This window comes from Pelodiscus sinensis, chromosome 4, assembly GCF_049634645.1.
Source record: "Pelodiscus sinensis isolate JC-2024 chromosome 4, ASM4963464v1, whole genome shotgun sequence".
NCBI lineage: Eukaryota > Metazoa > Chordata > Testudines > Trionychidae > Pelodiscus > Pelodiscus sinensis.
The window spans coordinates 132,951,491-132,966,037 of NC_134714.1; the positions used below are offsets into that span (position 1 = coordinate 132,951,491).

The 14,547-nt window shown below is 46.0% G+C and overlaps 2 protein-coding genes across 2 annotated transcripts; one reads left to right on the top strand and one right to left on the bottom strand.

Annotated features, from left to right (window-relative positions):
• Positions 1-5,816: 5,816 nt before the first annotated feature.
• On the bottom strand, positions 5,817-6,755 carry LOC142829033 (olfactory receptor 5W2-like). Its single transcript, XM_075926098.1, has one exon. The coding sequence runs from the start codon at positions 6,753-6,755 to the stop codon at positions 5,817-5,819; it is 939 nt and encodes a 312-aa protein (XP_075782213.1).
• Positions 6,756-13,608: 6,853 nt separating this feature from the next.
• LOC102450955 (olfactory receptor 5AR1-like) lies at positions 13,609-14,547 on the top strand. The gene has a single exon (XM_075926100.1). The coding sequence runs from the start codon at positions 13,609-13,611 to the stop codon at positions 14,545-14,547; it is 939 nt and encodes a 312-aa protein (XP_075782215.1).

The following is a 14,547-nucleotide window of genomic DNA, read 5'->3' on the forward strand; positions in this document are numbered from 1 at the left end:
CTGCTGCAGTGAGGGATGGCATCCCATTCGGGTTTGTGTGCTTGCCTATTAATATATTGTGTTGGTCCAAGCCTGCACGCAGGACAGTTTGTACAGAATGCACGTAGGCTGTAAAACCTCAGGACTGGATGCAAGTTAATGAGCTGAGCCTGAACCCAGAAATTGTTCCCTCTGGAGTCCTGAACATAACCCGTTCCTACACTCAGGGCCACACGTATGCCAGGGCTTGCCAGAGCGAAGCCCTGGCACCTCTAGGCTTGGCAGTTTTGAGACTGGCACCTCTGGTCTTGCCGCACATAAGAAAACTGCTGGAGCCCCAGAATGAAATTCCTCCCTTTGTCACTGCAGTATCAAAATGATCCCAGATATTACTCAGTGCTACAGGGCATATTGGTTCCCCCCGTCTTTGAAGTGGTGCCCACTGGGAACATATTGGAGGATTCATGGCATTAGGAGGAAAACGTGATGCTACAAGTCAGTTCTATTCTTTGTCAAGGAATGTAGACAAAACCATGTCCCCATAGCACCAGTAGAAACTATGAGCAGAAGACTCAGAAACTCCCACACCTGTCACTGCAAATATGCCCTAGGAAGCACTGTGTCATGGATTCCCTTAGGAAGCTCCTAAGCCCTCCTCCTGGGCTCTCTGCTTCCTGTGAGCTGTAGACTTCTGGGGCAGTGTCCATGAGCTAAGCCAAGCACAGGGAAATGGGGAGCAGGTACGCCCAAAACTGTGCGTTTGCAGTGACATGAAAATCTCGCACCAGTCACAAACTGTGTTTCTGCGACTGCCAGCTCACCCCATGCATTGCAGGTCTCTGGCTTCCAATCCACAAACAACGAGAAGAAACTGAAAACTCTACTCCCTGCACACAATTGCCTCCTGACCCCAAAGGGTATTACGCTTCTAAGAAGCACACAGGATCTTTTTCAGGGGAGAAGGCAATCCGCTGCTTTTATTGAGAATACAGTAGAGAAACAGTTTGCATAGTCTTTAAAGACAAACCCATATACACACACAGGTCCTACAGATGGTTCATGGTTACCAGTCCATGGTGGCTAAGTCAGTCTTACTGGCCAGGCCAGGCTGACTGAGCGAGGAGTTGGGGTTCCTCTGAGGATCCTCGGAGGCTTGGCTTGCGGGACTGAACCCAGCGACCCATGGCAAGAGCTTCCCTTCTTATCCATGTCAGTTCCCATTGGAGTCTGTGGGTGTTGCAGTGTCATGCTGCAGTCATCCATCCTTAGGATGTTAATTTGTGTTACTTTGATGGTGAATGTCTGGGTTCCCATCATTGTTTCTCACTCTTGAGGGTTCGTCAATGCTGCCAATTCAATTCAGCCTCCAGACACAATGCATGTTTCAAAGTTTCCACTTCTTCTTGATCACCTGGGCATCTCTGATGAGTTTCACTCACACCCCTGCTCCATTCACACCACACAATTGTACAGAATTTCAGACAAGATCAATAGTTACAAGGGGTACAACTTAATTTGCAGTACTTAGCAGGGAGGAAGGTCTTACGGGGTATGTCTAGACTACAGGTTTTTTTTCGAAAAAACTTCCCCTGCATCTAGACTGCAGCCATGTTCGAAAGTAAATCAAAAGAACAGGACAGTTTTTTCGATCATGGAATACCTCATTTTACGAGGAATAATGCATGTTTTTGAAAGTACTCTTTCCAAAAAAGGCGCTATTGAATGCAAATTGTGCTTTTTCGAAAGAGAGCGTCTAGACTGTCTTTCAACAAAGTGGCTCGCTTTTTCAAAAACTCTGCTGATAGTCCAGACGCTCTTTTTCAAAAGAGGCATTTTTGAAAGAATCTCTCAAAAAAGCCTCTTTCGAAAGAGTTTTGCAGTCTAGATGTAGCCACAGTGACATCTAATCATGAGAGAGAGAGAAACAGAAAATACAGAACTTATAAGCAAGTCATTCTACATGAAATTATATATCATACTTACAGTCTTATAACAAATACTAAGATACACATTTTTGCTACAAGGGCCCACCACACCCCATGGCGGCATGTGGCTCTGACTTGAGAGACCAATCTGCCAGGTGATGAGAATATCTTCAGAAGGAGCCAGTGTTGTTTTCCTGCTGACACAGGAGTTCACTCATCAGAAGGTTTCACCCTTTGCTCCCTATGGGGGGAACCTCTTTTCTATGCCTTTTTTCCAATTGTTCCACAGGTTGTTGATCGAGGGGTACATCACAGCGGGTCGCCATCATACGGATCAGAGACCTGATCTCATGTGTGTTCAGAATTGGACTGCACAAGATACACAGAACAGGGCTGTAGAATGTGGTGATGACCGGCAAGTGGGACGTGTAGGTGTGGAAAATTCTGTGCTTCCCATTGGTAGAGCAGATCTTTGTGCTGGAAAGGGTGGAAACAGAGGACAAGGGAATGGTCTGGCTGGTGAACACCAGGAGCAAGCAAGCCACAGAAGAATGGTCAGGTGAATGCTGCTTGCACAGCAAGGGAATAACAAAGAAGGGGACATATCAGAGAAGAACAGCAGGTCAATCACATGGGGGTCACAGAAGGACAATTTTAACAGGGTCATACTTGGGATCATTCCTGCTACAAACGCAGCTGGGAATGACTCAACCCCTGCCTGGGCACAGTATCAAGTGGTGCGATGCTGGAGTTCACAGATGGCCATGTACGTGAACTGCTCCATATTTTCCAGATCATCCCCTCGCAGCATGATTGTGTTGTTGTTGAACTGGTCGATCCTCATTGTCCTGGCCTTTCTCTTGTTGATGCTCAGTTCAGTCATTGAAGCAGTTTTGTCTAGTGTTGCGACCTTTTCTTCCATGCTTTCAGATTGGTGTGAAAGGAGGGCAACAGTGTCAGCAAAATCAATGTCCTCTGGTTGTTTGAAAAGTGTCCACTGAATGCCCCGTTGATGGCCATCTGTTGTCCTGCTCCTAATCCAGTCCATTGTGACCAAGAACAGGAAAGGTGACAGTAGGCTTCCATGTCGCACTCCTGAGAATATGCTGAAGGATTCTCTCAAGACACCATTGTGAACAACTTGGTATGTCGAGGGTCCGTACATCGAATGGGTCAGGTTAATAATTTTAGATGGAATGCCAAGATGTTGCAGCAGTTTCCGTAAGGGCTACATCTAGATTGCATCCCTTTTTCATAAAAGGGATGCAAATTAGACGTATCGCAATTGCTAATGAAGCGGGGATTTAAATCTCCCTCACTTCATTAGCATAAAAATGGCTGCCACTTTTTTTTTGGCATGGAGCTTTGCCAGAAAAAAGCACCAGTCTAGATGCGGATCTTTCAGAAAATAAAGCTTATCCCTTATTTTAAGAGGGATAAGGGATCTTTCGGAAAAGGCTTTATTTTCCGCAAGATCCGCATCTAGACTGGCGCTATTTTCCGGCAAAGCTCCGTGCCGAAAAAAAGCAGCAGCCATTTTTATGCTAAAAGGGATGCAATCTAGATGTAGCCAAGGTGTCTATCAATGCTGTCGATGGCTTTTTCGAAGACTGTGAAAGCTACAAATGGGGGAATTCCACTCAAGGAACTGTCCTTTGATCACTCTGAGAGTTGCTCTTTGATCACTACCAGATCGCTCACTTCAGAAGCCGGCCTGTTCTTCCCTGAGCTGTCTATCAGTTTCTCTCTTTATTCTCTCCAAGAGAATTGTATTGAACACTTTTCCAGGAATAGACAGTCATGTGATGCCCCTCCAGTTCTTCAGTTCCTTCTGATTGCCTTTCTTTGGAAGCTTGATAAGGTAGCCCTGTTTCCAATCTTGTGGGATCACCTCCGTGTCCCAAATTTTCTCAAATAGATTATATATGATATTGACATTTGTCTCACTTCCTGCCTTGATTGCTTCTGCGGGGATGTTGACTAGACCGTGTGTTTTCCTGCTTTTCAGATGGGCAATGACTTTTCTGATTTCTTCCTTTGTAGGTCTGCTGCTGTTAATTTTCAGAGGTCTATTTGCAGATGGTAACTCCAATGGTTCCATGTGGGCAGGGTGGTTTCAGTAGTTCTTCAAAATACAGCAGATAATACAGCGCTCCCCAAGATGGAAATTGTGATGAGAAATCAAGTTTGCGAGGTGCTCAGCAGTGCTACAGAGATGAGGGCCAAGGAATGACGTAGACACCATTATGAACCTTGTAATAAGGCAGCACGTCTGGCTACCCCCATTTACAGATGGGCAAAGGGAGGCAGAAAAAAATGTAAGATCCACATTTTCATACCTGTCCAGAGGCACCGTGAATTAGTGAATCTTTTGAAAATGCTGCCTCTGGATAGTTTGACTGGGAAGAGGCAACGACATACTGTCCAGACGGTCAGATTTACTTATTTAAAAAAAAATCTACATTTTTCAGGGAACATCCTCATTGACCATGGAACGTAAACACAAAGCTGCAAACACAAATGGTCATTTTTCAAACAATTTCTATTGATGGTGCAGAAATTGACGGGGAGCTCAGGAGTGCAGAATCTATTTCCCTTTCCTGTGAGCATCAGCAAACACTGGAGCGTCTTATCAGTTTGTAATGTTTCCTACACATGCAAAGATCCCTCCAGACTCTCCACTTCCTTCAGCCATTGGTACGAGCTATAGAAAGAGCTTTGAAATTCAAAAGTGCTGCACATCAGTGACGTACCTCTCCGATTGCCCTAGCATGGTGTGCACAGCTCCATTCGAGATAAGTGAAGTTGACTTGAAGTAGCGTGGGATTAGTGTAGACCAGCCCTGAGAAAGACCCACTGTCCAACTGCTTCTCCCCATCAGACAAAGAGAGGACTGACCCATGTCTCCCATATCTCACATGACTGCTCCAATCATTTTGTGAAACTCTACATGGAAAGCAGCACCGTCGCCTCTTCTCCCACCCAAACCACGTTGGTAAATGTTTTGTAGAGGTTCCATTGGCCACACTTGTAGGGAAGTTTCAGATTTGGATCAGGTTGCCCTAATATCATTTTTTCAACTCTTTTACCCACTGTGAACTCACAAATAAGTTACTGGCCCTTCTCTGCCCATTTCTCACACCCAGTCCCCCAGCCCTATCAATCGCACAATCCCTGTTATTCAGAGTCTATGATATAGGGCAACAGCTCTAAGAGGAAGAACCCACAGCGAACCTGCTGAAGTGCTATAAATATCCAGCATCTGATACAATTTTTCTTTTCATTTAATTCACATGGTAGGGAAAATTCACAGTCTTCATGCTATTTTGAAGTCTGTTCAGTGCAGACCGTCACAGAGGCGGCACACACCCCATGTTCTCTCTTGAACATGCTACACTTGCTGTTACTTGTTTTCTTGATACTTCACTTAAAATGCAGGCCATTGGGGTGGAAATCCCCTTTCTCCTCCTCGTGCCTGGACACAAAGCAGGTGACACAAACCCCACAGAGCACAGAAAGGGCAGCAGAGTAGCAGGACGGTGGGCAAACTGCCTTTGGTTCACCCACAGAAATCGCACACATCACCCTTGGAACTGCACCATGAAATCAACACGAGCAGAGAAAAGAGGGAGAGAGATTTGATGCCCCCTCCTTTCCCAATACAATCAGCTCCCAGCTTTCAAAGCACATCACATCTATACCTGTGCACACACAAGGGCAATAGCCCAAAGAAGCCATGATCCCAGCAGAAACCTGCAACCCGTGTTGGAATAGAAACACATGTATAATAAGAGCAGTATAACAACAAAGAATACCACCCCAGGCTGTGTGAAATGACATCACTATGGGCTGGGAATTGAATTGCCCTGTTTCCACACCCCCATCATTCAGCCAATACAGAGATGAACAGATTCAAGAATTGCTGAGGAGTTTGTTCATGGCTTTCCTCAGGGCGTCCTTCACCTCCCTGTTCCTCAGGCTGTAGATGAGGGGGTTCAACATGGGGATCACCAGTGAGTAAAATACTGAGGCCACTTTGTCTACATCCATGGAGGAGCTGGAGGTGGGTCGGAAATACATGAAAAGGACGGTTCCATAAAACATGCCCACCACAGTCAAGTGAGAAGTGCAGGTGGAGAAGGCTTTGTACCGGCCCTCAGCAGAGCGGATCTGCAGGATGGTGACGATGACACAGACATAGGAGAGGAGGATGGTCACAACGCTGATCATGACAGTGTAACATGTAGAAGCAAACAATGCCATCTCAATGGTGTGGGTGTCAGAACAGGAGAGCACCAGCAGCGGGGGGATTTCACAGTAAAAATGCCTGATGATGTTGGAGCGGCAGAATGACAGCCGGAATGTACAACATGTGAGTATCATTGCATCCACCAACCCCACAGCGCACACCCCAGCCACCAGCCGGTTACAGCGCTGCCTGGACATGGTGACCGTATAGAGCAGCGGGTTACAAATGGCCAGATAACGGTCATACGCCATCACAGCCAGCAAGAGAAATTCAATATCTGAAATTAAGACAGAGACAAACATTTGCACAGCGCAGGCAGCACGAGAAATGATTTTCTGCTCGGCTAAGAGATTTTGCATCATTTTAGGGCCAACTAGAGAGGAATAGCAGAGATCACAGAAAGACAAATTCCTGAGGAAAAAGTACATGGGGGTGTGGAGCTGAGGGCCAATCATAATTAACAAGATCATCCCCCCATTCCCCACCTGGGTGATGACATAAATAAGAAGGAACAACAGAAACAGGGGGACCTGCAGCTCCGGACGATCTGTCAGTCCTAAGAGAATGAACTCAGTCGCCTCTGAGTGATTTCCTTCTTCCATCTTCTCTGAGTAGAGATCAGGCAGCAATAGGGATGTGGGCAGATGGATGGCTCAGGGAACCTGTCCCTTCTCTGTAACGATGTAAGTGAAAAAAAAATAGAGATCAGTTTTTTAACAGGCACCTCTACCATATCAGGTCCACAGAGCCAGATCTTCACAGCTGGTCATTCCATTCGTTTGATCAATTTCACGCATTGTACACATACAAGGACACGATGGTAAATCACGCAAGACACACAGAAACACTCCTGTTCACTAAACCGAACAGCAGTGACTTGTGAGTCTGCTGTGAGAGAGTCAAGGTGAAACCATCTTAGTGTGATGAGATTATTGCTTTGCTCAAGAAGGGGAGAGAGTACATGACTGTCCATCTCTATATCCAGTTTAGACATGGGGATTTCTGTGGCTCAGCATGTCGGTTTGGGGAAAGTCTTGTGTACTGTGCTAATTCAGTTATTTGGCTTATGATAACGGGATTAACATTACTCCTTAAGAAACTCCTCGGACTTAATGGAGCGCACCGGTTTCTGTGACAAACTAATTGCCCCATTTTTTCCAGCCAAAGATGTTATTCTGGGTAGGAGCTGGGACTGAGCTTTTTAGTGCTTCAGGATTTCAATTCAGTGTCTACCAATCACCATGGCATCTGTGTGGCTGTATGACTCAGACACAGGACAACAGCACGTACCTGCTGACAGCAGAGAGAGACGTGCCGGGGTTTCTCCATCCACCAAAGCTGACACTTTGTGCAATTGGAAGGTTTTATACTGAGATCTGTGATCTATGGGACAGGATCCGTGGAGCCACTGGGAATACCTGAGCCCAGAGAGACACAATAGCTAATTAATGAGCTCAGGGAATCTAAACCATACAATGGATACCCTGGGGATTAATTTGTCTCCCACTTTCCTCCTGTAAATTCTATCTGAGTTGCAGAGTCCAAGCCTGTGGGAAATTTCATGGTTCTGTTGTCATGGCAAGCTGGGTCCTGTGTAGAGATGACCCAGAAAGTGTGTGTTTGTGGAGACCAACATCTTTTTGCTGAATACTTCATATTTCATCTCAGAAACAAAACACACAGATATGCCCCAGTTACCACATCCCACCTTTCTTTGCCATGGGCCAGGCTCCTAGGCTGAATTCCATCTCCTCTGGTGCATGATGGTCTGTCCTCCTGTGGAACTGCCCCGGGACATCACTAGAGTCCCACAGCCACAGGACTGCTGTCTTCAATGTAAGAAGTAGCAACTAGAGCAAAGTTAAATGAGTCTGTGGCAACAGCCAGACACCTGGGACTGTACCAAGAAGAGAAGCCTCTGGTTTTGTGTGCCAGTCAAATGAGTCATACTCTACAAATGACATGCACTGCTATCAGTTTATCTTCAACATGAGAATCAACACAGTTCCCTTAGTAGTACACTCAGGTAATTTGTGAGTTATACGAGGTTAATCTGAAGAACAGTACGTTATTGTACAGGTCTGACTTAGCATCCCCACGGGTCACCTGATCCCCCTGCACAACTAGACTGAGTGTCTGACATTCCATCACCCAGTCCTGGCTCATGACCCATTGTTTGAAAACCAATGGTGTAGAACAAGGGGCTGGATCGCTGCTCTGTTTCGCATCAGTTTTACTCCTCTGATCCTCTAGTGACAAGACAAGGAAAGATCTCCTAGTAGTTAGTCCAGTACTGTGTATTTTGGGGCTTAGTCCCTAGCTCAAAAGCTGAATTCTTCTCTGACACTGAAGCAAGACATTTCCTTTCTCTGTGCCTCATCTCGTGCTCTGTGAAATTGTGCTACATAGCATGGATGTTGTGAGGACAAATACACTAAAAAAGTCTCAGAAGGCTAGCCTGGTAGTCTGTAACTTGAAAACCAAGTAGTAGTCCTGTACCACCTTAGGTACTTCTACACTGCAATGCTATTTTGGGATATCAGAGTATCCCAAAATAGTTATCCCATGTCTTCACAGCAAGACCATTATTTTGGGCTCGCTATTCTGACATCCTTGTAAACCTCATTCTACAAGGAGTAAGGGAAATTTTGGAATAGTGCACTATTTCAAAATTATCTCAAAATAAGCTACGCAACTTGCCTAGTGCAAATTTCGAGGTAAGGAAGCTCTGAATATGCACCCATAGAGACTAACACATACACAAATATAGTATCATGAGCTTTTGTGGGCAAAACTCACTTCTTCAGATGAGGAGCTGGAGTGAAGGTATCGGAAACCATGTTATTTATAACAGAAAAATATTACTTGTCCTTACTAATGAGGATAATTAAGTGGGCTGGAAGCGTCCCATAGTTAGCTTTTGATGTAACAATGAGGTATTAAAGGTAGCGGACACAGACATTATAATGGGACATTCCGTTCATATCTTTGTTCAAGCCCAGGGAAACAGTATCACATCTGCAGAGGAATACCAATTCCACACACTCTCTCTGTGATTGGCTGCTGAAATGCCATTTTAGAAGAATGGCAACTTTTAAAGTAAAGAACTTGGGTTCTGTTATTTCAACTCCAGTTCATCATGTGATGAAGTGGGTTTTGCTCACGAAAGGCCACGTTACTGTGTATTTCTGTGAGTCTCTAAGGTGCCTCTCGAGTTCCCCCTAGTGGCCATGGATGTGTGTCCAAAAGCTCCTCTCTGATTGGATCTGGAAGTAGACGTATCCCAGATGCCCTTTCTTCTCAGTTGCCTGGGAAGAAGCTGAATTGTCCTTGTCCTCTTTGGCTATGTCTGCACAACAGTTATGTCGACATAATGTCAAAATACTGTCAAGCTGAAGGACTGCTTACCCAGACTCCTATAACCCTCATTGTACGAGGCCTAAGGGAAGTTGAGGGAACAGTGCTCTCTCTCAAAATAGCTGCTGTGCAGACAGCACGAAAAATCAAATTAAGATATTTCAACTTAAGCTACCTACACCATTAGCATAGCTCAAGTTATGTAGCTTAATTTGAGTTTAGTCCTGCTGTGTAGCCGTGCCCTATCAGGACTTTGAGATGAAGTCTTCACTGCATCCTGTCCAAGGTTCTGCAATTTGCCACAGCCAATCATGGCTGGTTTTCAACCACCAGACCTGGGATTCAGATGAGTTTGCAAACCAGCCTGCACACAGAGCTGTCCATAGTATCACTATCTTCCTACTCAATCCTTGGGTCTTCCTGGCTTGAGCTACAGAGAGGAACTGCCAGGCCTTATCCCAGCAGCTTCTCCATATCAGCTTGTTGGGCCCTTATTGGCTGCAGCAGAAGAAGCCACTTTAGCTTACTTGGAGGACTGGTTCTCTACTCTTTTCCCGGAGGCAGGGTGTGGCAGCTCCACCAACCTCCAGCAGGGGGCTTCAGGCCTATCCACCCCATCACACACCTTCCCCCTCAAAGAAAGGTGTGGCTGGGGTGTGTCCCTGAAATTAGTAATTTCACCTGCAGGAGAGAAAAAAAATCAGTGTTCCCATTTTGGAATGCCAGGCAATGCCCAATATTGAAGGCATAAGGCTGCAATGCCAGATACCATTGTGTAATCTGGGGATTTGTGTCTTTCATGACTTGCTGCCATCTCAAAGGTCCAGGATCCATGATAATCTGGAATGGGGATTCCAATAAGTATTAGTGCTGGAAGGTGGCTGGCACCCTATATAGTCTGAAGAGCAGAGTTGTAAAGTTGACGAGCCCTAATGGGGTGGCAAAGGGTGTTTTTTTCCTCTTCAGGAGTCTTCCATCAGTGGTATTTGCCAATAGCCCTAATTTAAGTCCAAAGTGGTTACTTACTGTGCTTTTGCCAGCTAGTCAAAGAGTTCATCCCTGTGGGGCATGGGAGAAGTGTCAAACTGTGAGGCTGGATTCTGGGCCATGAAATACATACATCGTTGGGAACACTGGACTACACCAAAGGTTTTGGAGCTCATCATTAACTCCAAACTCTAGAGATTGCCTGAACCTCCTGCTTTAGGAGCTTTTCAGGAAATCAGTAGGTTTTGAGTTCGGGTTTGGCCATTGGAGCTGCCCAGTTGTGATTTGCCACCAAATGCATCTGACTGGGTCGTGAGGGGAAAAGGACATTGGAATGTTCCAGGAAATGCAAATGCGGAAGGAGGCCGTGTGTTGTGGGCACATTGGCATAGCCTGAGAGACGTTCACTTCTGGACCTAAATCATCTGGCACTTCCAAGGGGCTCTATGAATAGGGACTCCTGTGCTCTCCAGAGTTTTAGTTAATTCAAAAGACATATTTGTTTTTCCTTTTTCTTCTCTGGACAATGGATCTCCACCTCACCCACTCATCATATCACTCAGAGGGGCCTTGCCATTTGGCCAAAAATTTACTTTTGGAGCTGGGTAGCAGCAAGAAGACATGGTCCCCAGGTTGACTGAGCTTTTTCTGGGCAACCTTAATGTAATGGAGAGCCTGGGTTTGTTGAGCTTTTTCTAAATTTTCTTGGGCAAATCTGACTGCCTGGCCCACTTGTTCCTGCATCATTCTCGCATCTGTGGGTTCAACAGGCTCGCTCATCCAATGCTTCTTTGAGAAGATTCAGTGTCCCTCAAACTGCCAGCCATATAACAGCTCACATGGAGAGAACCCTGTTCAGGCCTTGAGTAGCTCCCGCACCACAAACATCAAGTAGGAAAGTAGCTGGTCCCAATTACAAGGCTCAGGATTTAAAAATGTCCTCAATGAACTCTTTAGAGGTCGATTGCAATACTCCACCAGACCACCAGTTTGGGAATGGTACACCAAGGTTCGGAGGGGCTTTATCTTACAAAGTGTCTAGATCCCTCTTAACAATCATGACCTGAAATTTGTCCCATGGTCCATCAGGAGTTCTGCAGGTAGGCCCACCCAAGAGGATAGCTGTGTCAGTTTGGTGGCTACAAGTTACTGAGCACAAAGGAACTGCTTCTGGATAACACATGGCACGGTACAAAATGACCCGTAGGTGTTGCAGGGCATGGACACCTTTACTCAAGGGAGTCACAATATCATCCCCCTGTTCTTTCAAAGGTGTAGCCACAAGGGGGTCAGGAGAGCCTCCCCTGAAACTTTTGGTGCCACTTGCTGGCCATCCATGAAGGATGCACAAAAGTTAGCAGCCTCCTTATGGATCCCTAGCCAGAAGAATCAAGCCAATAAATGGGCTAATTGTTTACTCCTGCACAAGACGCGCGGCTGATGGTGTTGAATGTCCCCAAAGTAGAACTTCTCTCTTGGCCTCCTGAGGTACGAGGAGCTGATAGCAGCTCTTCCCTGTGTTTGGGTCCCACTCAGCTCCATAGAGCAGGTCACTCCTAAGTTAAAAATGGGGAAATTGGGGGAGTCCTGAGCTTTCTGGGAAATTCTCCTGTTGATTAAAGCTATTCAGCAATATGCCTATCTCAGAGTTTTGTCTTCCTTCTGTCTTTCCTTCCACCAGTCCATGCCCCTGCCAGGATGGATATCAAGGTGATCATGAATGGAGATGGGGCTTTTTGTTCCTTTGGTTCCCAATCTGGGGCTAAGGCTGACAGGACAACTTTCTTTAAAAGTGTTTTTGGTGGGAAATTGGATTTTCATTCCAACTGGTTTATCATGGAAACATTTTCCTTCCTAAAGCAAATTCTCTTCTCAGCCAATGGTGGGACTCTAGCAATGTCCCAGCTCAGTTCTGCAGGAGGACAGACCATCATGCACCAGAGAGGGATGGATTCCAGCCTGGGAGCCTGGCCCATGGTAGAGAAGGTGGGATGTGGTACCTGGAGCATCCGTGTGTGTTTTGTTTCTGACCTGAAATGGTAAATGTTCAGCTGGAAGATGTTGATCTCCACAAACACACACTTTCTGGGTCAGCTCCACACAGGACCCAACTTGCAGTGACAAGAGCAGAATGAAATATCCCCCTGGCTTGGACTCTCCAACTGTGATAGAAATTGCATCACTAACTAACATAGGAGAAAAGAACGTGACAAATTATTCCCCAAGGTATCAGCTCTATGGCTGACATTCCCTGAGCTCATTAATTTGTTGTTGTGTCCCTCTGAGCTCAGGAATTCCCAGTGGTTCCTAAAAGCTTGTCCCACAGTTTACAGATCTCAGTATAAAACATCCCTATTGCACCAAAGTGTCAGTTTTGGTGGATGGAGACGCGCCATCCCATTTCTCTCTGCTGTCAGCAGGTACGTACTGTTGTCCTGCATCAGAGTCACCTTTACAAACTTTACAAACACCATGGTGATTGTCTGGTACTAAGTTGAAGTTTTGCAGCGCTAAAAGCCCCAGCTCCTACAACCTGAGCTAAAGGAAGAACATTTTTTATTGAAAAAAATAGGTGATGATGTAGTCACAGAAGCTGGTGTGTTCCACTAAGTCTTGGGGGTTTGATACAGACTAAAGTAAATGCCATTATCAGATGCCAAAGAGCTTAATTAACATAGCACAACAAACTGACATGTAGAGCCGCAGAGCTCCCCTTGTCCAGGGGGTGGAAAGACCGACACTCACTTACTCTCACCCCTTCTTGAGATAAGGAATAATCCCATCACATGGAGATGATTTTTACCACGATTTTCCCTCAGCAGAGTCACAAGTTGCTGTTTGCTCCCCGGATTAGTGAACAGGAGAGTTTCTGTGACGATTCACCACTGTGTCCTTGTATGGGTGCAGTGTGTGAAATTGATCATACAATTGGAATGAGCAGCAATGAACATCTGGCTCTGTGGACTGACCCCTTCTCTGATCCAGTATTGCTACCTATTAAGAAACTGACTTCCCTTTTTCTTCACTTACTTCTTTACAACAAAGGGACAGGTTCCCTGAGACATCCAACTGCCCACAACCCTGCGGCTGCCTGATCTCTGCTCAGAGGAGATGCAAGAGGGAAATCACTCCGTGGTGACTGAGTTCATTCTCACAGGACTGACTGATCGTCCGGAGTTGCAGGTCCCTCTGTTTGTGTTGTTCCTATTGATTTATGTTACCACTGTGGTGTGGAATGGGGGGATGATCTTGTTAATCACAATTGACTCCCAACTCCACACTCCAATGTACTTTTTCCTCTGGAATTTGTCTTTCTGTGATTTCTGCTATTCCTCAGTCATTGCCCCTAAGATGCTGCAGAATTTCTTATCTGAGAAGAAAAGCATTTCCTACACTGCTTGTGCTGTGCAGATTACTTTCTGTATCTTTCTTGCTGATTTTGAGTGTCTCTTGCTGGCTGTGATGGCGTACGACCGTTATGTGGCCATCTGTAACCCGCTGCTCTATACGGTCATCATGTCCAGGCAGCGTTGTAACCTGCTGGTGGCTGGGGTGTGTGTTGTGGGGTTGGTGAATTCAGTGATACACACGTGGTATACATTCCAGCTGTCATTCTGCCACTCCAACGTCATCAATCATTTCTTCTGTGATATTCCCCCACTGCTGGTCCTCTCCTGCTCTGACACCCGCATTAATGACATTCTGCAGTTGGCTCCCATGTTCTACATTGTAGGAATCAGCGTTGTGACCATCCTCATCTCCTATGTCTGTATCATTTACACCATCCTGCGGATCCGCTCTGCCAAGGGCCGGCGCAAAGCCTTCTCCACCTGCGCTTGTCACTTGACTGCAGTGGGCATATTTTATGGAGCCCTCCTTTTCATGTATTTCCGACCCACCTCCAGCTATTCCATGGACACGGACAAAAGAGCTTCAGTGTTTTACTCACTGGTGATCCCCATGTTGAACCCCCTGATCTACAGCTTGAGGAACAGGGAGGTGAAGGACGCCCTGAGGAAAACCATGAACAAACTCCTGACCCAGTCCTGA